This window comes from Biomphalaria glabrata, chromosome 1, assembly GCF_947242115.1.
Source record: "Biomphalaria glabrata chromosome 1, xgBioGlab47.1, whole genome shotgun sequence".
Lineage (NCBI taxonomy): Eukaryota > Metazoa > Mollusca > Gastropoda > Planorbidae > Biomphalaria > Biomphalaria glabrata.
This window is the reverse complement of record NC_074711.1, coordinates 23,527,011-23,554,614: the sequence shown is the minus strand read 5'-3', so window position 1 is coordinate 23,554,614 and position 27,604 is coordinate 23,527,011. Positions and strand designations below refer to the sequence as shown.

General features: G+C 39.0%; 1 protein-coding gene and 1 long non-coding RNA gene across 2 annotated transcripts in view; one reads left to right on the top strand and one right to left on the bottom strand.

The window, feature by feature from the left end:
- LOC106080104 (uncharacterized) overlaps positions 1-27,604 on the top strand; it is a 345,965-nt gene that overhangs the window by 89,965 nt on the left and 228,396 nt on the right. The window contains exon 3 of the mRNA XM_056028968.1: positions 6,727-6,829. Within this exon, the coding sequence (XP_055884943.1) occupies positions 6,727-6,829 (103 nt within the window). The remainder of the gene's footprint in view (positions 1-6,726; positions 6,830-27,604) is intronic.
- LOC129926255 (uncharacterized) lies at positions 12,968-16,424 on the bottom strand. Its single transcript, XR_008777888.1, has 2 exons — positions 16,216-16,424; positions 12,968-13,216 (listed from the first exon to the last, which is right to left on the bottom strand). It is a non-coding gene; the product is annotated as an uncharacterized LOC129926255 (long non-coding RNA).

Below are 27,604 nucleotides of genomic sequence, written 5' to 3'. Positions count from 1 at the left end.
TGTAGATGTATGTCGTGTAGATGTACGTAGTGTAGATGTACGTAGTGTAGATGTATGTCGTGTAGATGTATGTAGTGTAGATGTATGTCGTGTAGATGTATGTAGTGTAGATGTATGTCGTGTAGATGTATGTAGTGTAGATGTATGTCGTGTAGATGTACGTAGTGTAGATGTATGTCGTGTAGATGTATGTAGTGTAGATGTATGTCGTGTAGATGTATGTCGTGTAGATGTATGTCGTGTAGATGTATGTAGTGTAGATGTATGTCGTGTAGATGTATGTAGTGTAGAGGTATGTCGTGTAATGAACTAGATCATGAACATTTCAACTTGCTCCCAGAATGGAAAGTGAGAGTAGAAATGTGTTGAAAGCCTAATAAGGGAATAACTCCATATATACAGACACATCTCTCAATAAGTATATTGTATTTCCTTTTTATGATACGAAACAAAATAACTAGTGACCAATAATAAATTAATAATTTGCTTTTTTTTCCAATCGATTCATGTTTTCTTAGGTACAATTACTAATTACGTAAAGTTTCAACTTGATTTGAGATTGGGTGTGGGAGAAACAAACGTGTACAAACATGGCATCAGACAGACAGTGAGTTGATATTAGGTTTGAAAAAAAAAAAGGTACACATATGTAGACACACATACACACACACACACATTCATTTTAACATGAAGAGGTCTTCAGCATTTGTAATTGTTTCAGGCCAAAAAAAAAAAATAATTTCAATTTACTTGTTTTCTTCAATAAAGAAATCTTTCAAGAGAAAAAAAAAACGTCGTGGAAATTTAAGTGAATGAATGAAGGGGAGCAATCAATGAAATTAGATTCTTGGTCTCCACCCATTGGTCTAGTTCGTTTTGAAGAGAGAGATAAAGAAAAGAGAGAGAGAGAGAGGGTCGAGAGATATGTGGAGAAGGAGAAAGAGAGAGAGAGAGAGAGATTTGCATCTTTCTTGTGAATGTCACAAAAAAAATTAAAAGCGCTTATTTGTAAAGATATTTAAAAAAAGCTTCCTTTTAAATAAAAAAAAAAATTAAAATGGTTGTTTTTTTAAATAGTGTAGTTAGTTGGCTAGTTTGCTAATCTCTTTTCTTCCTTCTGTCGATCTCGTTTCCCGCACTATACACTGTGGCTGTACACACCAAAGTGCATAGAAAAACTAATATTTTTTAATCCTTAGTCATTTGCATTAATTTGAAATTTAAACTAAGTACAGTGAAACTTTTTACAACCCCCATCCCCGATATCATCACAATCAACATCACTATCAACACTACCATCTTCATATTATCACCATCCACATCACTACTAACACTACCATCTTCATATTTAACATCCACATCACTATCAACAGTACCATCTTCATATTATCACCATCCACATCTCTATCAACACTACCATCTTCATATTTAACATCCACATCACTATCAACAGTACCATCTTCATATTTAACATCCACATCACTATCAACACTACTATCTTCATATTTAACATCCACATCACTATCAACACTACCATCTTCATATTATCACCATCCACATCCCTATTATCAATTCAATTCCCATCATAATCCAGGGTCGTGGTGACCGTGTGTTTAAGCGCATGGCTATTTGTCTGGATTTATAGGACGCCCACGTGTCCCCCTACTCTAATGGGTGCCTGACACACATTGGGGAGTAAACGGCAGTTGGTCGTTGTGATGGCCACGTGACACCATCGTTAACCGTCGGCGGTAGAAACAAATGAGATTTACCTCATCTGAAAGTGTCACCTCACTATTACTTACACCATTTTTATTAACATCATTGTTATCAGTTATCATCACTTTCAACATCGACGTCAACATTAATATCATTGTTATCGTCACCCTAAACACCCCCCGTGTCCATCGTTATGACAGATATCAAATATATAAATATTGATAAAAGAATCAAATAGAAAGTACCTAAGCTCTAAGACATAAAAGACCCCAATGGAAAGTACTTAAACTCTAAGTAATAAAAGAATGAAAAGGAAAGTACCTAACCTCTAAGTCATTAAAGACGCAAATGGAAAGTACTTAAACTCTAAGTCATAAAAGACGCAAATGGAAAGTACTTAAGCTCTCAGTCATAAAAGAATCAAATAGAAAGTACCAAAGCTCTAAGTCATAAAAGAATCAAATAGAAAGTACCTAAGCTCTAAGTCAAAAAACACCCAAAGAAAAGTACCTAAGCTCTAAGTAAAAAACACCCAAAGAAAAGTACCTAAGCTCTAAGTCAAAAAACACCCAAAGAAAAGTACCTAAGCTCTAAGTCAAAAAACACCCAAAGAAAAGTACCTAAGCTCTAAGTCAAAAAAACACCCAAAGAAAAGTACCTAAGCTCTAAGTCATGCCACTTTACTCAAGTGTTTGCAAGTATTCAACAAATCGCATGGATTTGATTTTGCTTTTTGGTTAAGGTGATAAGCAAGGCGTGTCATTAAATAATAACAAATAAAATAAAATTTAATGTAATCAGATACATTTTGTGGAAATCAAAATCTTATTTAGCCTTAACTGTTCAACCTGTTTAAAACCAACCCTATTAATTAGACATTCAGTCTTGATCACTGCTAATATTGTATACTGTAATGCATGCTCCAATTGAAAAGGATTTACTAAGACATTAACTTTAGTGACAGTAAGAAAACCTATTTCCAAGGTGCGTCATTGCTGCCTTGTTGGTTCATCGTGCATTGGATATAGCTACTCAAGAAATATTCTTTTGACTTACTCAATCTATATTACTGTACAAAATTGTTTGCTTTTAACTGCATTCGAAATGAGAAACTCCGAGTTAAGAAATGAAACATAAATAGCTTGTTCTTTCCTGTCGATATATGTGGTTAAAAAAAAAGACGCACTAGGAAGTTTTTACTTTCAAAATCAGAGCTTAGTTTAAAACGTAAGATGTCCATCTCATGTAAGTAAACTTATACATCAGTGGCAATTTGAATGTTTGAGAAGAACCAACTCTCTAGGGGGATATCACTTCAAGCCTTGTCAGAGATAGTTTGAATGCCGGGATAGGTCTCTGACAGATTGTATTTACTAGACCTCTTGGTTTGTATTTCTTCTTTGAAGTGTGGCAAGATTTGATCGGCCCTTGCTACCAGCTGTGTCTGGTGAAAAAGAATCCTTGTATTGATTAGCGCACTTGTCCGAGCGTTTTCTAAAAGCGTCCTCTAGCTATTTCAGCATAGCGTACGCTAAATCTGACACTGCTGTTATTGATCTCTTCTCACTATCGATTGCTCTAAAAAAAAAGGATTCCCACGGTGCTGGCACCTGATCACCCCCATTTCCACGCCCATGACACACATGCCTGCTGTCTCCTTACTGAGACCACGTGATTCATTGATTTCAAAGACACGTCCCATTCTCCTCTGTAGGACACACCAAACAATTTTCTCAACTTCAGACAGCAAGCACCTCATCCCCTCCCTGGGGCTATACCTTCGACAGTAGGCTAATTACACGATTAGAAGGAGAATAGAACTAACACACACACACACATATATACACATACCTGTAAGCAACTTATACAAATAAGAACATAATACTTAAAGATTAATTACACACTTGGCTGGATAAAATATTTTGATGCTCTTTTAAAGAAACTCGTGGTCAATAAATAATGTACTATACCGGCTATTTCCCTTAGTACTATATGCTATGTCTGACAAGAAATGTACGATAAAGTCTCCAGTTTTGATTGCCAATATTTTTTTCACAATATCCAACAACAACAACAACAAAGGCATAAAAATACCTTCTCATCTTTTTTTTTTCTACTTTCCAATCCAAGAACATGAAATCAAAAGAAACTCACTAAATTCAAAATCCACTTTTTAAAGAACATTAAATCAAATGAGCTCACCAAATTCGACCAAAACTTTATTTTATTTTTTTTACAAGAAACTGTGAGACTGTGGAAGTGAAGCCAGAGAAAAGAGTTCACCATTTCACCCACTAAACATGAGAATCAAAGGTTGATCTTCATTGGCTGAAGATTGTCAGGTCCAATAAAACATGGCACGTATGTCTAAAAATAGATTCCCTCCTGCCAGAAAATGTGTTGATAATGCAAATCATAAGATGAATGTTTTAACGACCGTCCCATGGAGGGACTTGGTTGCTGGATAATTGATCAACATTTATTAACCAGGAAGCTAATTAACCGGTTTCTAAAATAGTTTCGATTTTTAAAGACGTATTCTTAGGCTAAACACTTCTTTTTTCCTGGATGTCACGTGATGTCTTCAGAAATACTTCAAGTATAAATATAACAGAGTCTAGAGGTCGAATCGAGGAATAGAAAGAAATAACAAAATAGCGGACATATTAGACCTTACTCTTCCTGCGGGCCATTTTAATTTTCCGACACTCGTCCTGCATGTCATTTTAATTTACAACACTCGTGACACGGGCCACATCAACGAAAAGATGCAAAAACGAAATTAAATGAATCTGAAACTATTTGATTAGAAACCCGTGGATCTAGTATCCATAGTTAACTGTATTAGCGGCTCAATTCAAGACTATCGCCCTATTTGTTTCGTACTGCTGTTGATATGTTGTCCACACTTTCCAAATGAACAACACGTTGGTTTATTATCACGTTCCACAAACAAGTAAATATCCGTTTCATTTTCCTGGTAGAGTCCCATCTTATGTCAAATGTTAAAGGCCATGTACCAAACAATAAGAGAAAGAATGAGGGCCCTAACGTAGGTAAAGATACATTTCTCAATTTTTTTTTTTTTTGGAGGTTGGTTTTCTAGACTTTGTGCAAACGTTTCGGCGTGCCGGATGGAACCAGTTTGCGCGCCGAATCTGGCCCGCGGGACGTATTTTGGGCATCACTGTTATAAAGTATGCTAAGTTTCAATGATACACTAAGCTGTCAATGATTGTCTCTTTATCATAGACAAAGTCTTGTGAAGCAGTATTTACTTGATCTGGTGTGTAGACCCAACGTTAGGCAAGCCTAAGCTCCCGATCACAAAGTTCAGTTTTTCTTATTTCGTAAATCAAGAGTTTGATTCTGTAGAGCTCTAATGAAAGTACTTCCTCTACAGAGCTCAATGTTGGTCAGCTTTACGATCATATTCTTTTCAGTACAAATATTTAATAAGAATTATAGTCCCTTGAAATCTATTTATGACATTATTTTATCAACAGAGAAAACAGAAAACTGATCTACGACAGACATTTTTGAAGAGATGCCAAGTAATGGCGAAAATATTTTGTTTATTATATTTTTTATTAAAGCTTCTCCAATGATCACAATTTTCTAATCCGCTGTGCTGACGTGTTTCTTAATTTAGAGATTTTTTTAGGATAGGTATAACGGCTATAAGTGTAGTTTACAAAAGCTATTTAAATATCATTTTAGTGTGATGTTTTTTTTTTATTTTTCAAAACATATTAAATTTTAATGTTTCGTTTAATTGATTAGCAATTTAATAATTACTCCTATTTATTACATTAAAATATTATGATATGTGGGCTAAATATAATAATTCTGCATCGAATTTGTCAAACTTAAAAATTTGAAAATATACTTTATGATGACAACTTATATCTCAATTTTATAGCAATGGTACATTAGTAAACAGTACACGATGGATCTAGAACACAATTGCGAATCAAAAATAACTTTTTGTTTAGTAAGACATGTGAGTGAGTCCAACAAACTTGAACCAAAGTAGAATTAAACTGCACTCCCAAACTACACTATTCTGGTTACGTCTGCAGTGCTGTAAAGTGCAATGTTTGGAGATGCCGCGCTCAAACTGGCAATGTGACATCTATCTTAATTGTCCTCTGGTAAATAACATTTGTTTCCCCTGATACTTCCCTGACCCGCTATTCTCTTGCAGGATATAAATGTAAATATCGGATGGATGACCATCCCCAGAAGAGCAGCTATTTCAGGCCTGAAGGTTTTAGCTGCCGAAAATATCGACACTCAAAAAAAAAAAAAAAAGAAAGAAAAAAAAACTCGGACAAAACTTTCAGAGCTGGTAAATCTGTGAATCACGACACGTCATACTGATGAGGTCTAGAGGAGTTCATGTCAGTAGCTACATGTGGGCGTTGAGGATTCTCTAGTTCGTATGTTTCTATAGACGATTAGAACCTGAACCTCATTAAATCATCGCCTTCACCTACTGACTACAAGTTTTGTGATGTAGATAGGAACAGATTTGGAACAAATACTCGGCTTTCTTTGATAAAAGACAATGATAGACAATTATAATCATTATAAGCTAATTATATTAATGGCTTGCTACCTGGTCGTGTGGTATGTGCTGGATTATCGTGACGATGGCTCATAGTTCAAAACCTGCCTGTTGCCATCCTGCAGGAAGTTTGGGCTCGGATTTTTAAATCTTTTCTGAGGATCGTCTGAAACATAGAAAACAACAAACTCAATTTCATGATACCATCTTGCCCTCGCTATATTCTTTTGAACTTGTATCGAAAATTAAAAACATTTTGTCATGTATTAGCCTATAAATAATTAGTTACGATGAGACCAATAATTGCTTAGTTGTATATTTGTGACTTTATGTGTGAGAAGAAACAATGGTATTACTCTATAAATGTAAAGATTTTAAAGCTTTTTTAAATTTAAAGTATAAAGAAAAATTTGAAATTAAAATGTCTTTGATTGCAGGAGCCCTCAGTGTTCTCTGAGAGAGGGGCAACCCGGAGCAGGATGAGTCTTAGAAGAAATGAAAAGGTTAAAAACAGGGGGAGCTACTCAGCTGAACAAAACGGTGAGTCTGAATATACTGAGTTACTCTCCTTAACTGTAAACAACACATTTCTTTCTTCTGTCTTTGTCATCACGAGAAATACATATATTTTAGACTACGTGAAACATATTCTACAAGTCTTTCCTATGCATTGTACAAGCAAGCTATCGAGTGACACTAAACTAAGAAAATATGGCACTGAAAAGACAAGCAAAAAAAAAAAAAAACACCATATATTTGAATAATGGCTTTTTGTTATGGCCATGACACAGTGAGCTTTTCTTGTAATTTTTTTTATTTGCTGACGTTGGTCAAATTTGTTCCCTCGTCCAAGTCTAGGTCCCAATAGCTTCTGTTTCTCTTGTTCTTTTCTTCACGTGATTTGTTGATTGCTTTGACTGTCAGGTATCATACTTCTTGTAGGAAATATTTGTGTTTTAAATCGTTCTATTTATGTTATAAACTGTGTGCTTTTAAAATAATGCCTCCTCAATCAGACCTATACCACCTCATCTAGCCACTCATTCTCCACAATCAGACCTATACCACCTCATCTAGCCACTCATTCTCCACAATCAGACCTATACTACCTCATCTAGTCACTCAGTCTCCACAATCAGACCTATACCACCTCATCTAGCCACTCATTCACCACAATCAGACCTATACTACCTCATCTAGTCACTCAGTCTCCACAATCAGACCTATACCACCTCATCTAGCCACTCATTCTCCACAATCAGACCTATACCACCTCATCTAGCCACTCATTCTCCACAATCAGACCTGTACCACCTCATCTAGCTACTCATTCTCCACAATCAGACCTATACTACCTCATCTAGCCACTCATTCTCCACAATCAGACCTATACTACCTCATCTAGCCACTCATTCACCACAATCAGACCTATACTACCTTATCTAGCCACTCATTCACCACAATCAGACTTATACTACCTCATTTAGCCACTCATTCACCACAATCAGACCTATACTACCTCATCTAGCCACTCATTCACCACAATCAGACCTATACTACCTCATCTAGCCACTCATTCACCACAATCAGACCTATACTACCTCATCTAGCCACTCATTCACCACAATCAGACTTATACTACCTCATCTAGCCACTCATTCACCACAATCAGACCTATACTACCTCATCTAGCCACTCATTCACCACAATCAGACCTATACTACCTCATCTAGCCACTCATGCAAATCTCCCCCCTCCTGTGTTCATACAATTCTGCGAGCATTATAAGCACCTACAAGACCGCAGCACAACTTTAAAAGTCTGAATTAGGATCACGCTCTGGCGATCGGGCCCCGTTATGACCTTGTTATAGGGGAAGAAGTAGAGGCAGACAAATGAAGTGGTTGGAAGACATCCAGGAATGGAAATGGAACAGACTCTCATCCTGGAGATAGACAGTCTATAGATCAAGGTTTGTTCCTCAACTATCTATAAGGCCAAAGTGACAGGCTAAGAACCGTTCGTTGAAATTATCACTCATGCACCTCCGATAGATTGATTTCCGAATCTTTAATTATTTACCTCGCAAAATATTTTCTTTATTTAAACTACGTATACCACACAATTCGTTGCTACCGGAGTTTAACTAAACAGAGAATGAAACACGAAACTTTGTTTATTTTCTGACAAACTGGTCAGAGCAAGATTATGGGGGAAAAATGTCACTACGCGTTTAAAATATAATTCGAAGTAAAAATGTTATTTATTTTTGTTTACTTGTAAATCAGGATAATATTTTTAACCAGGTCTCTCTGCGGCGAAATGATGTGCAACTTAATTAACTCGGCAAACAAGGAAATTGGTTTTAATGTATTTCTATTATGTAGATTTTAATTAGTAGACACGACAAAAAGATTTTTTTTCAATGTATGCATTAAGAAGTCTGTCTGTCTATACCGTTGTTTGTTGGTGAGAGGAATTATCTAGTGGCTATTTTAAAGTTGTCTCGTGGCTACTCTACCAGACATGTCAATGTTAAAGTTGTCTCGTGGCTACTCTACCAGACATGTCAATGTTTAAGTTGTCTCGTGGCTACTCTACCAGACATGTCAATGTTAAAGTTGTCTCGTGGCTACTCTACCAGACATGTCAATGTTAAAGTTGTCTCGTGGCTACTCTACCAGACATGTCAATGTTAAAGTTGTCTCGTGGCTACTCTACCAGACATGTCAATGTTAAAGTTGTCTCGTGGCTACTCTACCAGACATGTCAATGTTAAAGTTGTCTCGTGGCTACTCTACCAGACATGTCAATGTTAAAGTTGTCTCGTGGCTACACTTTCACACATGTCAATGTTAAAGTTGTCTCGTGGCTACACTACCACACATGCCAATGTTAAAGTTGTCTCGTGGCTACACTTCCACACATGCCAATGTTAAAGTTGTCTCGTGGCTACACTTCCACACATGCCAATGTTAAAGTTGTCTCGTGGCTACACTACCACACATGCCAATGTTAAAGTTGTCTTGTGACTACTCTATAATACTACATTTTGTCAGTTGCTGTAGCTGTCTAGTGGCTACTCTAACACGTTTTGCAGTTGTAAAATGTGTCTATGATGAAAAACGTCTTCAGCATATATTTGTTTAAAAACTTGGCTATAAACAAAAAACAGAGTATCACGTGCACGTGGTTAGACTAGAAACACATCAAACTACTCATAGAAGTAAGTAGATCATTAGAAGTGGTAGATGTGAATGGCCTTGACCTTGTAGCTGTCTGACTTGGACAGATTACTCAGATGATGTTTGAGTTTCTTGTACGGGGGCAGTGGCGTAGCTAGGGTGGGAGGAGGAGGGGTAGAATTTCAAAATCCCCCCGTGCCCCCACTTGAAGGAGGCTCCCAAATGAGTGTTTTTTGCAGTATATAATAAGTGTTACGCAAAATACCAGGAGCCCCCAAAGAGGTCAAGTCCGCCGGACCCCAAAATGATGGAAAATTCCTAGCTACGCCCCTGTACGGGTGTATTAGATGCTTAAAACTACTTATGAACGAGACCTACACATGAACAAGATGTCAGGGCTAAGTCTAGACCGTTTGAAAACTTGAATAAAATGTAATGCATAGAGGCCACTGTCGAGTCTCTGTACGTAATAAGATGATGTCCCCTTGAATTCCTAACACCAACTGGCTAATAATGACATACATAAACTAAACACCACTAATCCGTGAAATCGCTGAATGTCGCGCGTTCAAAGTCCGTCAACTATAGTGCGTCTCTTTACTAACATAGAGATACAAAGAGTACCCTCCCATAGGGCACAATGAAGACAAGGATGAGACGTCACTGTACAACAAAATTATAAGATATTTAAATACGTGAGAAAATCATAAAACATTTTTTTTTATGACAAAAAAAAATTGAGGCCAGTAATTAGATTTATTCAGAGATTAATTAAAACAACAAACTATTTTAGGTGTATGTTAGTAACTGTGCACGTGTTTCTTTCTAATACACTTTTGTTTAGAATACTAGTAGCTAAAGTCTGGGGGTATGCTCAGAATAGGCTATTAGAACGATGATAGAATATTGCCTGAGATGGTGGCATCGTCGTGTTGTATGCGCTCTGGACTGTCGTTTGGTGGTCTCGAAAGTCCCTAGTTCCAACCCTTCCTGCTGCCAACATCCGTCGTCCTAACAGATCAATGCGAAATATTATGCTAAATAAACTAACAAAAAAAGCTAAAAAAAAACAAAAAAAACTCATATTTCCCCCTGCCTAACATTGTGACCTTGTCAGTGTTGCCTGTTTGAAACTCCTTTAGGTGACCCCTGTCTGAGACTCCTTTATGTGACCCCTGTCTGAGATTCGTTTAGGTGACCCCTGTCTGAGACTTCTTTAAGTGACCCCTGTCTGAGACTCCTTTAGGTGACCCATGTCTGAGATTCGTTTAGGTGACCCTAGTTTGAGATCCCTGTAACTTGCTTTGATATTTTATTTTCTCGATAAGACAAAAAGGTCTGCTTACGAATTTTGTAAGGTTTTCTTTTTGGTAAAAGTAATGTGAAATAAACAAAAAATCTAGTTCAGTGCTGCTCCACTTACGACCCCAGGGTCATATCCGTGTCGTGCTTCTACCCAGCAATTCGAACTTGACTTTCTCCCCACAACTCATAATGGGACAGCAAAGCTTCGTTTCAACTGGACTCGGCGACCTTTTCAGGTGATACTGATCGTGGCACACGAGTGTGACATTTACTTTGACCCGCATATCCTAAGCCTGACAAGTTATGTTTGTTAACATTTATACATCAATTATTCCATAAGAATAATCACCTGTATAAGGCTGTATTCATGAGAGATCGCATCACGATCAAAACTATTTTCTTTTTTAATCTACATGGCCCACTTTATATTGATGGTAGTCGTGTATTTAGTCGTGTATCTAGTCAGGTAACTAGCCGTGTATCTAGTCGTGTATCTAGCCGTGTATCTAGTCGTGTATCTAGTCGTGTATCTAGTCAGGTAACTAGCCGTGTATCTAGTCGTGTATCTAGCCGTGTATCTAGTCGTGTATCTAGTCAGGTAACTAGTCGTGTATCTTGTCAGGTAACTAGCCGTGTATCTAGTCGTGTATCTAGCCGTGTATCTAGTCAGGTAACTAGTCGTGTATCTAGTCAGGTAACTAGCCGTGTATCTAGCCGTGTATCTAGTCAAGTAACTAGCCGTGTATCTAGTGGTGTATCTAGCCGTGTATCTAGTCAGGTAACTAGCCGTGTATCTAGTCAGGTAACTAGTCGTGTATCTAGTCAGGTAACTAGTCGTGAAACTAGCCGTGTATCTAGTCAGGTAACTAGCCGTGTATCTTGTCAGGTAACTAGTCGTGTATCTAGTCAGGTAACTAGTCGTGTATCTAGTCAGGTAACTAGTCGTGTATCTTGTCAGGTAACTAGCCGTGTATCTAGTCGTGTATCTAGTCAGGTAACTAGTCGTGTATCTAGTCAGGTAACTAGCCGTGTATCTAGTCAGGTAACTAGCCGTGTATCTAGTCGTGTAACTAGTCGTGTATCTAGTCGTATATCTAGTCGTGTATCTAGTCAGGTAACTAGTCAGGTAACTAGCCGTGTATCTAGTCAGGTAACTAGCCGTGTATCTAGTCAGGTAACTAGTCGTGTATCTAGTCGTATATCTAGTCGTGTATCTAGTCAGGTAACTAGCCGTGTATCTAGTCGTGTATCTAGCCGTGTATCTAGTCGTGTATCTAGCCGTGTATCTAGTCGTGTATCTAGTCAGGTAACTAGTTGTGTATCTAGTCGTGTATCTAGTCAGGTAACTAGCCGTGTATCTAGTCAGGTAACTAGCCGTGTATCTAGTCACTTAACTAGTCGTGTATCTAGTCGTGTATCTAGTCAGGTAACTAGCTGTGTATCTAGTCACTTAACTAGTCGTGTATCTAGTAAGGTAACTAGCCGTGTATCTAGTCAGGTAACTAGCCGTGTATCTAGTCGTGTATCTAGTCAGGTAACTAGCTGTGTATCTAGTCGTGTATCTAGTCAGGTAACTAGTCGTGTATCTAGTCAGGTAACTAGCCGTGTATCTAGTCAGTTAACTAGTCGTGTATCTAGTCAGGTAACTAGCCGTTTATCTAGTCGTGTATCTAGTCATGTATCTAGCCGTGTATCTAGTCAGGTAACTAGTCGTGTAACTAGCCGTGTATCTAGTCTGGTAACTAGTCGTGTATCTAGTCGTGTATCTTGTGATGTTTCTTGTTCAGGCTGTCTTGAGGTCAACTATGGATGACTGTTGATTTTCAACCAATTACTCTGCAAGCGTTTGGGTGTTATTGTTCGGGTGTATTCCGTGTAGTTGATCAACAATCCAGACAAAACAAACACATCGGTTTTAACTAGTAAAGAGATGTAGTCAACGCTGATGAACAACTTCACATATATTTATTCTAATAAAAGGCCACAGTAAAAGTCTCTGTCACTAAACACGTCGTTACCCTAGAGGATTATATCGCTAACTGATTTTCCGGTCTCTATCCCAACATATCCCAAACGTCACTAGTCGCGTTCAATATGCGTCTTCTATGGTGCGTCGCAAAATAACTAATCTATATAAATAAGGTGTCTAACAGATTCCTCCCCCCCTTGAAAAAAAAATATGTCAATATTTTTCCACTACTGTCAAGTCTTACAAGGGCATTTTCAATTTAAGGGGAAGACAACAAACATAAAATCTTGACATCTTCATCTTGGCTTGACAGTTCCTCATGTTCATGTCAATGTTCATAACATTACACTGTTACTTCCAAAATTCCAGAATCATCTTCATTAGTACACAGTAACAGTTCATCATAGCAATGTGGCATCTCATGGGCACGTCATACACTTCTCACAAATGTTCTCCACTGGCAGTAATCTGACAAAATACAATATTTCAAAAACAATTATAGACTTTATTTCCACATTCAATAAGCTTTTCCTTACCACCCTTTTATACGCTTTTGTCCATTTTTCTTTTATACTCACCCTTTTCCATCGAACTAACTTTTTCCAATGATAGATGAAAATGATTCACAATAAATATATTTATACTTACTTTCAAATGCTTAACATCAAATTTACTTATCTCCCTTTTCCATAACATATAAATTGTACCATGTTAATTAATATTACAACATAATATCAAACAGCAATGTACTATATACATAGTATTTACAAGTATCACTTCCATATGTAAGTGTATGTCAATCTAGACAGCATATATCCAATTTAAAATTATCAATCAATAATTAATATCCCTATTTCAATAAATACAAGAGGTACTTTCACTTTAGTTTTATAACTTAAAAAGTTTCAAACATATTATTACTATTCTATGGAATGTCACATCATAGAATCCACTCATTATCATTATAGTCAAATATTTCATTAATCAACTTCAATACTTTAATTTAAAATTCTTTTGTTCCATATTATAAACTTTAATAGACAAGTTTAAACCTGATCACGATTCCATATTCAGAATACTTATTTATTTTACATCATATCTTGTCCTGTCATTTTGTTTATCATAAGTTCTGTATCCATTTGATCTATGATCATTATATTTGTTTCTACTTTGGTTAATTCTTCCACCAAATCTACAACTAGAACTCGCAATCTTCTGATTGGTATGGAACCTATCCCAACATTCTCTAGCAAAATGTCCTTGTTTATGGCAATTATAACAAGTCATGTTTCTTCTATTATATGAGTTCATAGGTCTATTGTATTGTCTAGTATTTCTGTTTAACACATTTCTGTTCAATAAATGTTCATATTTGTTTTGCCATCTGTTAATGTCCCTCATGGTACAATACCAAATTCCTCTAATGTTACCCAATAACATATCTTGTGTCAAACTAGGTATTGCTACAGCATTACAGTAACCAGTGAAAAAAGGTGTCTTAATAAAAATTCTACAAGCCTTAAATTTCTTAATACTGCCATCTAATAATCTAACTTTTTTCATGTAATCTAAATAACACCATGGTTTTACAAATTTTGAATGAATTGCAATTGTTGTGCATGCTGTGTCCCTGATAAAATTTATAGATTTTCCATTTACTAGACCTTTGAATAGTTTAAAAGTATTTCTCTTTCCCTCAACCATGTTAATTTCTTCTATAGTGTTACCATAATTTAATTGCTCAATATCACTATCCTCATCACTATAATCTCTATCCTGGTTTTCATTTGTATATATAAACTCTACTTGTTTGATTCCTATCTCTATGTTTACTACTACTTCTGTTTTGATTTCTATCTCTATATGAGTTTCTCTCATTTGCTTTATAGTATGTTGGTTTTTTGCAATGGGAAGCTATGTGACCTTTCTTATGGCAATTGAAACAAGTTATTTCCTCATAATGATTATCCCTAGATTTTGATCTTGCATTTCTATTTTCAAACCTATCTTCATTTTCTCTAGAATATCTATCATTACTTCTGACTTTTTTCTCACTTGTGTATCCTATTAAATCTACCTTATTCTTATCTGTAGTAGAGAATGGATTAGTTGGATAAGCATTTTTATAAATTCTCATTATTTCTGTTACTTCATCTAAGCATTTAGGATTTCTCTCTTTAATGAATGACTGAAGTTGGGGATCACACTTGTTAATAAAGTTAACTAATAGAATGAAATTTTTTAATCCCTCATAAGAATTTCCCACTTTTTCTAGTTTTACCCATTTATTAAAAAAATCCTTTTCCATATTAATAGTAGTTTGGGGTTCTATTCCTAATGATGGTATATTGTCAAAGTATTTCTTTCTGAAAGTTGTAGCATTATGACCATAGGTATTCAACAACTCTCTTTTCAAAACTTGATAGCTATCATCAATATGATGGTCATGATTTTGGCATATTGTTAGAGCTTGACCATGAACGAAGTCTATCAGTATTTCAGACCATTCTTCTTCTGGCATATTAAATGTAGACATTTTTGCCTCATAGCTTTTCAGAAAATCACCAATGTCATCCTTCTGTTCATCAAAATTCTGTATCTTTCTCTTTAGCCATGTTTGCGAATTAGGGTTGTCTCTTTGTGTGGTAATATTATTTGAGTTATTTGTGTTATTTCCCTGTTCAGTTTGAGCTCTGGCTTGTGCTGCATCCAATCTCATCTTCTCCATTTTAGCTTCATGCTCTCTAGTTTTTTCTCTCTCTTTGTCTTGCCTTTCTTGGTCCTCTTTCTCTTTTTGCTTCTCATATTCTTCCTTTCTGATCCTATCTTGTCTCTCTATCTCTTCTTTTTCCCTTCTTATTTTATCTTGCCGTTCCATTTCTTCCCTCACAACTTGCTGTACATAAGCTGCTAAATCTTTTCCTTTTAACTCCATGGCCTTTCCATCCTGCATAGCTGCTTCCTTAACCTCTTTAAGGTCCATATATGATGATGTAGCCATTGTATTATTTTATATATATTTTTACTTAGCCTATATTGGTTATGGCTATACTTTAAACTTATTTTATATTTAAGTTTTTACACACTTTTATACAAGTTTTAAGTGTTATGTCTCTATAGATTTAGTAAATGTGTAAATCTAGTCTGAGTTATATTCAAATCTGTATATTAATATCACACAAATTTAAATCTAGTATATTATAGTATATATAATAGTACCATTTAGATCTACAGTTATCAAGAGCACTATGACTATTAGTATGAATAACTATGATCAATTTTAAAATTTGATGTGACTGAAGTGTCTATAGAGTAGACTCTAAGACTGTCTAGAGTCTAGATCTAGAGTAGATTCTTAAGATAGATCCGATCCAGAAATTATGGTTCTATTTAACCATATGAAATAAATATGTTTATACAATGTCAAATATATCTTTAACAAGATATATACATCTAGAATGTACTACCTTCATTCATCTTTCAATTAATAATAATATTCCAAATTAGAGTCTAGATGAGTAAATGTACCAACAAAATGTACAAAAATTTGTGGATCTAGTATTAGCCAGACGACAATGTTTGACTATTATGCCAGTTTCGGCATTATTCTCATGGCAAAATCATATTTGATTTTAACCGCTCAAACTAAAATGTATTTTAGTCTGATTCACAATAAAAGAATCCTACCTGTACTTTCTATCATTAAGTGAAAAAAAATACAGATCTAATTAAATTAATAAAAATAAATAATTTAAAATAATATACACAAATGAAATAATTAAATGAGACTATCGCTATGGGTTGGGATATGACAATATGGCACACATTAATAACGTCACGAAGTAACCAAGCAACAACGGATATGACGTTTACACAAACAAAACAATCACTATCCTAAACGTATAATATAGCTTTTCATCTAAATTACGTCTTCTACCCCGACGGGTTTTAAGGCGCACCACCTGATTTTACTCAGGCTAACGTACCAAATCTAGACAAAATCTATTTCTAAGGGCAATCTAAACATATACTAATAAGAAAAATGGCACTTAGCTTTTGATAAGAAAGATCCCCTTTGTTCGGATTCCCGAATATGATAGATCACAACAAATTCCACTGCCTCTCTTCCAGTTCTGACTCTGTTCTCCGGTGCTACCAGTGGATACAATCCGTGTCGAGTATCCCACGTAATGCCACAGATGTCTTGATATGCCACAGCAAAATGTTTCAGTTTCTGTTGATGACCGTATGTGTAGTTCCGACGACTTTGTGTACACAGTTACTGACGAATAGGTTAACGGTTCTCCTGGCGACGACTTGATTTGCGTAGACGACTACTGACAAATAACAGTCTCTTGACGGCAACTTGATCTGGACGACTGACGAATAACGAATTTCTTGACGATGACTTGATCTGGGCTGACGAATAACGGTTCTCTAAAATAGTTCACTGCTTCTGCTGCTACTCTGGTAGTATGACGAAGTTTGCTGTTGTATGCTGCTTCACTAGACCAAAATGTCCGTAATGTCCAATGTAGACTAGGTGAGACCAAGGTCACCTCCGACGACGTTCCGTTATACGATTAACGGTTTTCAACAAAATTAAGTGGATGTAGCTGTTTCCACTACTTCAATATCAACAAGTCTAGATATGGTCTAGACCAACGTATAATAAATAGATCAATGTTCAGCAACGATAAATACGACTTCACTAACCTTCCAAAGATTAAACGCAGTGACCGTTATAAAAGTGGCAAGCAACCGGTTCAATGAGCAAACTGCTCCCCAAGAATCTCTCAAAGGGTAAGACGACAGAGCGATTTAGTTAGCTACCAAACTTGTAGTACTCACAATACTTCTGACAGCGGGCAAACTGTCCTTCTCAAAACTGACGAGGTAAAACTTGATACTCGATGTGGCTCCTACGACTGTTTTCTCAAGAGAAGAAAAAATATGTCCAACAGGTTCACTGACAATGAACGGTTCCTCTGGCTGTAGGTCGATTCAGCATATGAAGATCAGGCTTTGATAATATACTCGTTGAGTAGACCAGACGTTGTGATGATTACTGTCCTGACGAAGGTCACCCTGAGTTAACGGCTCGTTGAACGTACGATCAAACAGGCGACGACTGCATGTAGATCTAGAATAAAGTCACTCTGCGATGATGCTGTGTTCAGCCGTGCTCCGATGAAACTTTATATCTTCGAGTGCACGACCCTCACCTGAGTAAACGTTCAGCTTCGAGGTCCGGTTCGAGGTCCGGCTTCGAGGTTCGGTTCAATGTTCGGCTTCAAGGTTCGGTTCAATGTTCGGCTTCGAGGTTCGGGGTCGCCACTGTGATGTTGCTTGTTCAGGCTGTCTTGAGGTCAACTATGGATGACTGTTGATTTTCAACCAATTACTCTGCAAGCGTTTGGGTATTATTGTTCGGGTGTATTCCGTGTAGTTGATCAACAATCCAGACAAAACAAACACATCGGTTTTAACTAGTAAAGAGATGTAGTCAACGCTGATGAACAACTCCACATATATTTATTCTAATAAAAGGCCACAGTAAAAGTCTCTGTCACTAAACACGTCGATACCCTAGAGGATTATATCGCTAACTGATTTTCAGATCTCTAACCCAACATATCCCAAACGTCACTAGTCCCGTTCAATATGCGTCTTCTATGGTGCGTCGCTAAATAACTAATCTATATAAATAAGATGTCTAACAATCTAGTCGTGTATCTAGTCGTGTATCTAGTCGGGTAACTAGCCGTGTATCTAGTCGTGTATCTAGCCGTGTATCTAGCCGTGTATCTAGTCGTGTATCTAGTCAGGTAACTAGTCGTGTATCTAGTCAGGTAACTAGCCGTGTATCTAGTCAGGTAACTAGCCGTGTATCTAGTCAGGTAACTAGCCGTGTATCTAGTCAGGTAACTAGCCGTGTATCTAGTCGTGTACCTAGTCAGGTAACTAGTCGTGTATCTAGTCAGGTAACTAGCCGTGTATCTAGTCGTGTATCTAGTCAGGTAACTAGCCGTGTATTTAGTCAGGTAACTAGCCGTGTATCTAGTCGTGTATCTAGTCAGGTAACTAGCCGTGTATCTAGTCGTGTATCTAGCCGTGTATCTAGCCGTGTATCTAGTCAGGTAACTATCCGTGTATCTAGCCGTGTATCTAGTCGTGTATCTAGTCAGGTAACTAGTCGTGTATCTAGTCAGGTAACTAGCCGTGTATCTAGTCAGGTAATTAGCCGTGTATCTAGTCAGGTAACTAGCCGTGTATCTAGTCAGGTAACTAGTCGTCTATCTAGCCGTGTATCTAGTCGTGTATCTAGTCGTGTATCTAGTCAGGTAACTAGCCGTGTATCTAGTCGTGTATATAGCCGGGTATCTAGTCGTGTATCTAGTCGTGTATCTAGTCGTGTATCTAGCCGTGTATCTAGCCGTGTATCTAGCCGTGTATCTAGCCGTGTATCTAGTCGTGTATCTAGCCGTATATCTAGCCATGTATCTAGTCGTGTATCTAGTCGTGTATCTAGTCAGGTAACTAGCCGTGTATCTAGTCAGGTAACTAGCCGTGTATCTAGCCGTGTATCTAGTCGTGTATCTATTCGTGTATCTAGTCAGGTAACTAGCCGTGTATCTAGCCAGGAAACTAGCCGTGTATTTAGTCGTGTATCTAGTCGTGTATCTAGTCGTGTATCTAGTCAGGTAACTAGCCGTGTATCTAGCCGTGTATCTAGTCAGGTAACTAGTCGTGTATCTAGTCAGGTAACTAGTCGTGTATCTAGCCGTGTATCTAGTCGTGTATCTAGTCGTGTATCTAGTCAGGTAACTAGCCGTGTATCTAGTCGTGTATATAGCCGGGTATCTAGTCGTGTATCTAGTCGTGTATCTAGCCGTGTATCTAGCCGTGTATCTAGCCGTGTATCTAGTCGTGTATCTAGCCGTATATCTAGCCATGTATCTAGTCGTGTATCTAGTCGTGTATCTAGTCAGGTAACTAGCCGTGTATCTAGTCAGGTAACTAGCCGTGTATCTAGCCGTGTATCTAGTCGTGTATCTATTCGTGTATCTAGTCAGGTAACTAGCCGTGTATCTAGCCAGGAAACTAGCCGTGTATTTAGTCGTGTATCTAGTCGTGTATCTAGTCGTGTATCTAGTCAGGTAACTAGCCGTGTATCTAGCCGTGTATCTAGTCAGGTAACTAGTCGTGTATCTAGTCGTGTATCTAGTCAGGTAACTAGCCGTGTATCTAGTCGTGTATCTAGTCGTGTATCTTGTCAGGTAACTAGTCGTGTATCTAGTCAGGTAACTAGCCGTGTATCTAGTCGTGTATCTAGTCGTGTATCTAGTCGTGTATCTAGTCAGGTAACTAGTCGTGTATCTAGTCGTGTATCTAGTCAGGTAACTAGCCGTGTATCTAGCCGTGTATCCAGTCAGGTATCTAGTCGTGTATCTAGTCGTGTATCTAGTCGTGTATCTAGTCAGGTAACTAGCTGTGTATCTAGTCGTGTATCTAGTCACTTAACTAGTCGTGTATCTATTCACTTAACTAGTCGTGTATCTAGTCGTATATCTAGTCGTGTATCTAGTAAGGTAACTAGCCGTGTATCTAGTCGTGTATCTAGTCAGGTAACTAGCCGTGTATCTAGTCGTGTATCATGTCGTGTATCTATTCGTGTATCTAGCCGTGTATCTAGTCAGGTAACTAGCCATGTATCTAGCCGTGTATCTAGTCGTGTATCTAGCCGTGTATCTAGTCGTGTATCTAGTCGTGTATCTAGCCGTGTATCTAGCCAGGGAACTAGCCGTGTATCTAGCCGTGTATCTAGTCGTGTATCTAGTCTGGTAACTATTCGTGTATCTAGTCAGGTAACTAGTCGTGTATCTAGTCGTGTATCTAGTCGTGTATCTAGTCAGGTAACTAGTCGTGTATCTAGTCTGGTAACTAGTCTTGTATCTAGTCGTGTATCTATTCAGGTAACTAGTCGTGTATCTAGTCAGGTAACTAGTCGTGTATCTAGTCAGGTAACTAGTCGTGTTTCTAGTCAGGTAACTAGTCGTGTATCTAGGCAGGTGACTAGTCGTGTATCTAGTCAGGTAACTAGTCATGTATCTAGTCGTGTATCTAGTCGTGTATCTAGTCAGGTAACTAGTCGTGTATCTAGTCAGGTAACTAGTAGTGTATCTAGCCATGTAACTAGCCGTGTATCTAGTCGTGTATCTAGTCGTGTATCTATTCGTGTATCTAGTCGTGTATCTAGTCAGGTAACTAGTCGTGTATCTAATCAGGTAACTAGTAGTGTATCTAGTCGTGTATCTAACCGTGTAACTAGCCTTGTAACTAGTCGTGTATCTAGTCGTGCAACTAGCCGTGTATCTAGTCGTGTATCTAGTTGTGTATCTAGTCGTGTATCTAGTCGTGTATCTAGTCGTGTATCTAGTCGTGTATCTAGTCAGGTAACTAGTCGTGTATCTAGTCAGGTAACTAGTAGTGTAACTAGTCGTGTATCTAGTCGTGTAACTAGCCGTGTATCTAGTCGTGTATCTAGTCGTGTATCTAGTCAGGTAACTAGCCGTGTATCTAGCCGTTTAACTAGCCGTGTATCTAGTCGTGTATATAGCCGTGTATCTAGTCGTGTATCTAGTCGTGTATCTAGTCGTGTATCTAGTCTTGTATCTAGCCGTGTATCTAGCCGTGTATCTAGTCGTGTATCTAGCCGTGTATCTAGTCGTGTATCTAGCCATGTATCTAGCCGTGTATCTAGTCGTGTATCTAGCCGTGTATCTAGTCGTGTATCTAGTCAGGTAACTAGCCGTGTATCTAGCCGTGTATCTAGTCGTGTATCTAGTCGTGTATCTAGCCGTGTATCTAGTCGTTTATCTAGCCGTGTATCTAATCGTGTATCTAGCCGTGTATCTAGCCAGGAAACTAGCCGTGTATTTAGTCGTGTATCTAGTCGTGTATCTAGCCGTGTAACTAGCCGTGTATCTAGTCGTGTATCTAGATTTGTCTATCCAACGACTCACCACCATCTCATTTGAACACGTAGTTCAGTCATGGTGTGCTCACGCACTCACCACGTATTCAGCTTTGATGTGAACTAGTCAAGTGAAAGACTTGTGTTCAGCAAAGCTGATCAGAACTGCCAACACTGATAACAAACATATTGTTACGTATTTCTGATTTTCTGGCTAAATGTACTAGGCACACAAATAAAAGAAACTCTGCAAAGAACTTGACGACTCAACTTTCAGCTTTAAATAACTTTATTGAATTATAATTATAACAATTCGTCACTGTAACATGTAGCGTATACGTCTTACATCGACTGTATCGACTGTAACGGCTCAAGTCCACTCTCTTCTACTGTCTCGCACAGTAGAGAACAGTATCGACGACTGTACTGACTCTTTTCACATGAACATCTCTGGTTTATAAAGAGTCCCTAATCGCTTGTCTATTGTTGCAAAAACACTGCTAGTACCCTCTGGAACAACATGGGAGGAAACATCACATCCTGTTGTTGTTTATACATGTCGATCCCAGAGGATGCCTGCTGCAGTGTCATCTCGCCGAGGTCACACGTAGTGACCTCTAACTGTCACTGTTCATTTGTCACAATGCCCCCCTTCGTAAATCTGTTCGTCCTCTGGAACAACACGTGAGGCACGTCCCATCCTGTCTTTGTTTACATGCATAGATTCCAGATAACACTCGGTGCTGTGTCATCTCGCCGGGGTCACACATAGTGACCTCTACCTGTCACTGTTCATTCGTAACACTGCCCCCTTCTTAGATCTGTTCGTCCCGAACAGATTCTATTTCACCACGGTACTGATGGAGTCGGTCAACGTGGACAACCTTCAGCTTGGACCGTGGACTTTTCTGTATCCGGTAGACCACGTCGTTTATTCTTTTTACGACACGGTATGGACCTTCCCAGTCTCTTTGGAGTTTCGGGGATCTGCCTTTTCGTCTCTGTGGGTTATAGAGCCACACTAGATCATTCTCATGGAACCCCGACGTATTGGCCCGTTTGTCATACCTCGTTTTCATCAGGTCACTGTTGGTCTTGATGTTTCTGCGGGCCAATACATGAGCATTCTCCAATCGTCTTCGGAGATTGGTGACATATTCAGTTGAAGACACTGGCGTATCTCTCGGAATCCCAAATAACAGGTCACATGGTAGACGAAGCTCACGACCAAATAACATCTTCGCTGGGGTATATCCTGTGGTGCTATGAACGGATCCTCTGTATGACATGAGGAACATGGGGATATGGCTGTCCCAGTCGTCTTGTCGGTCATCAGTAACCTTAGACAGATGTTGTTCTAGGGTTCTGTTGAATCGCTCCACCATCCCATCAGATTGCGGGTGGAGAGCTGTCGTGTGAGTCTTTTCGATGCCAAGTGTCTTGCACATCTCCTGGAAAACTTTGGACTCGAAGTTCCTGCCCTGGTCAGAGTGCAACTCATTAGGTACACCAAAGCGACTGATCCAGTTATCCACGAGTGTTTCGGCCACTGTGATAGCTTCTTGATTTGGTATGGCATAAGCTTCTGGCCATTTGCTGAAATAGTCCATGACTACCAAGATGTATTTGTTTCCTTTCTTGGTTTCAGGAAATGGGCCTGCTACATCTATTGCGATCCTCTCGAATGGAACACCAACATTATACTGTTGCAAAAGACCCCTAGTTTTGCGTCGAGGGCCTTTTGCTGCCGCACATATGTCGCACCTTCGACACCATTCCTCTACATCCTCTCTATATCTGAACCAGTAGAACCGCTGACGAACCTTTTCCAGAGTCTTATTGACACCAAGATGAGATCCGCTAGCGCCATTATGCATCTCTTTCAGTACTTCAGCAACTCTCACCTTGGGTAACATCAGCTGAAGGCGATTGGATGTTCCATCAGCAGATTCCCAAACTCTTTTGATGACACCATTGACTAACGTCAGCGAGTCCCACTGAGCCCAGTACGCCTTGGTGGCTACCCCCTTCTCAGAGATGTCTTTCCAATCTGGCCGTTGTCCATCTTCTTTCCATAGAAGAATGGGAGCCAGATCTTCATCTTGCATTTGGTCCTCTCGAATCCTTTTATCACACCAGGGTCCGGAAACATCTACTCCGAGCCGAAGACAATTGACAGCTACCTCCTTTTCTTCAGCCCTCTTGCAGTGCTTACATTCTGCTTTGCAGGGTCGTCGAGACAGTGCATCAGCATTTTGGTGAATTTGCCCTTTTCGGTGCTTAGTTTCAAATTCATAGGTTTGAAGACGTTCGATCCACCTTGCCACCTGACCTTCAGGGCTCTTAAACGAAAGCAACCATTGCAGAGCTGCGTGATCTGACCTTAAGATAAATTTCTGCCCGTATAGGTACTTGTGGAAATGTTTTATTGCATCCACAGCAGCCAGCAATTCACGTCTCGTCACACAGTAGTTCCTTTCAGCTCTCGATAGGCCTCGACTGAAGTATGCGATGACTCGTTCAGTTCCATCCACCTTTTGGGACAAGACTGCGCCTATTCCAGTGTTGCTTGCATCTGTGTCGAGTATGAATGTCTTCCCTGGAATGGGGTAGGCCAATACTGGTGATGAGGATAGTGTGTTTTTCAGCCTCTCGAAAGCTTCTTGACATTCAGATGTCCAAATAAATGGCCTCTTTTGCTCTGTCAGTTGATGAAGGACCTTACAGATGTTTGAGAAATTTGGCACGAAACGTCGGTAGTATGTACAGAGTCCCAAGAAACTTCTCAGCTCATGGATATTACTTGGCGTAGGCCATCGTTTCACTGCCTCAACTTTGTCAGGGTCAGTGCTGACTCCGTCATTTGACACAATGTGACCAAGGTACTTAACGTTTTTCCTGAATAAGGAACACTTCTTTGGGCTGAGTCTCATTCCCGCACTTCTTATCCGTTGAAATACTTCCTTCAGATTTGCAAGGTGCTCTTCAAACGTTTTGCCAATGACAATAATGTCATCAAGGTAAACAAGGCATGTAGTCCAATGAAGTCCTCGTAAAACCCTCTCCATCAATCGTTCAAAGGTGGCTGGTGCGTTGCAGAGACCGAATGGCATCACAGTAAATTGCCAGAGGCCATTGCCAGCAGAGAAGGCGGTTTTCTCTCTATCATTGGGATGCATTTCAACTTGCCAATACCCACTCTTTAGGTCGAGAGTAGAAAATACCTGGGACCCTGCAAGCGTGTCCAAAGTATCGTCGATTCTAGGAAGTGGATAACTATCTTTATGTGTGACTTCATTCAGAGCTCTGTAATCTACACAAAATCGCATAGATCCATCCTTCTTCTTTACTAAGACAATAGGCGAACACCAAGGACTATTTGAGGGCTCAATGATTCCTTGCTGCGTCATGCCCTCTATCATGTCCATAGCTTCTTGTTGCTTTGCTAGCGGCAAGCGACGTGGTGGCTGTCGAATCGGTCTGGTGTTTCCAGTGTCTATTCGATGTTGTACCATGTTTGTCCGTCCGCAGTCTGTTTCATCAGATGGCAGAATATCTTCAAACTCAATGATCAACTGTTCCGCTTTGCTGAACTGCTCATCTGATAAATTCACTTTCATTTCTGTCAGGAGCTTGGTAATTTGTGGATTGAAAGGTTTGGTGGAATTAACGATCGTGATATCATTATTACAGTTTCTTATCAGGTCAAGAGTATTACATATTGCGATGGGGCTGTCTTTCTCTAGATGTCTCTCCTGTAGGCCGAGGTTCATGATTCTGACGGGCACCTTTTGATCTTTTCCGACAAGGACCAATGTTTTTCCTACTGCCATTCCGCTGTTGTCATTTTCAATGCCTTCCACTATCGCCGTCATCGTTGCAGTTTGACCATGCTCTAACTTTCCCCAGATAATTGCTTCAGACTGAGCTGGCAAACTTGTATCTTCTGTTAAAAGGATTCTTCTTATTTGACCATTCTCTTCATCTTCATCCCCGAGCAAGGGAATCTCAACATCACCACATTTCAAAGTACCACCTCCGATGTTCAGAGAGAATTCACATTTCTGCATAAAATCGAGCCCAATAATACAGTCATCCGTAATGTTAGCGATCAGAAATTCATGTATAAATGACTGATGCCCGAGCTCAAAGTTTATATTTGTCAGTCCATGTATAGGCATCATCTCTCCACTGGCCGTCTTCAAGGAGTAAGAGTTCACTCTCTTGATTTCGTTCTTTTTGACAATGTCTGGACGAATGACTGAACGTGAGGCACCAGTATCTAGAAGAAAACGGTAATTTCGAGATCCAATTCTACCATTGATGTACAGACTTTTATTCTTCCCTAACACAGCGACTGGAATTATAGTTGCAGGGGCTGTCATGTTCTTGATCGCCGATTTTTGCCCCATAAAACCGGCGAAAGTTAGTTTTCCCTGGTAGACATGAGCACCTGACCTTGCATCTGTCTCCGGTCTGTGCTGATACTCTGTTTGTCGGGGAAATCTTCTCGTGCAGTTCCTTTGTAGATGGCCAGGTTCTCCACAATTCCAACAACGTACACTGGTTCTATTCTGTCCTTCTTGCTTCTCATTTGGTCTGCGTTCTTCTAGCACTTCAGTTACCCTTCTGAGAAGTTGTGTAAGATCTTCTTCTTGGACTTCCAGCATACGCCCATGATGGATATTCTTAGAGGCGTCTTTGGCGGCTTCATAGGAGAGGGCGTAGACCAGAGCTTCGCTGGATTTGCGCTTACCACTGATTCTTATTGCCTTCTTCAGTTCTGGATCTCGAATAGCATCAATGAATGCATCAGTGATAATGACGTCCAGAAAGTCTTGTGCTGCTGTTGGATATGCCAAATGAGCAAGACGTTCTATTTCCGCCTCTAGCTCTTGCAAGGTTTCACCGGAGCGTTGTTGTCGGGTTTTCAACTGAACTCTATAAACTTCTTGTAAATGTTCGTCTCCGTAACGGAGCTCCATAGCCTTAACAATGGCAGCGTAATCTTGTTGATTTGTTATTGACTGAAGCAGTTCTGCTGCCTTCCCTCTTAAAGCTAACACCAGAGCAGTCGCTTTCTCTTCTTCAGTGTTCCAGTTATTAACCTTGGCCGCTGCCTCAAACTGTCTTTTGTAAACAGTCCATGAGATGGATCCATCAAACACAGGCGGCTTTATCTTCCCAGAGATTTCGGGCACTAATGTTTTTGTTCTAGTACCCCGTTCCTTACTCAGTTGTTCTTGGACATGAGTCCTTATCTCTTCCATTTCTTTTTCCACAGTGTTGACTCTCTGGTCAATCTTCTCGTTCATAGAGCTCATCTGTTCATTTACTTTTTCATTCATGGCGTTTATTTTCTTGAGGCTCTCCTTCATTAAGTCCATCTGGCCCTGCATGTTACTCAGGATCTCTGTCATATCTGGGTTTAATTCAAATAAGTATTCATCTGGATCTTGATCTTCCTCAATAAGGGCCTGTCTTAGGCGTTCTGTTAGTGTTTCTTTGTTACCATTGAGCTGCAGACCTCTCTCACGAAGTTCTTGCCTTAATTCTTTGACCAACAGTTGGTTAAGTAGTTTCCTCGAAGACATTTCAGCCAGAAAACATCCCACTTCTGACACCAATTGTTACGTATTTCTGATTTTCTGGCTAAATGTACTAGGCACACAAATAAAAGAAACTCTGCAAAGAACTTGACGACTCAACTTTCAGCTTTAAATAACTTTATTGAATTATAATTATAACAATTCGTCACTGTAACATGTAGCGTATACGTCTTACATCGACTGTATCGACTGTAACGGCTCAAGTCCACTCTCTTCTACTGTCTCGCACAGTAGAGAACAGTATCGACGACTGTACTGACTCTTTTCACA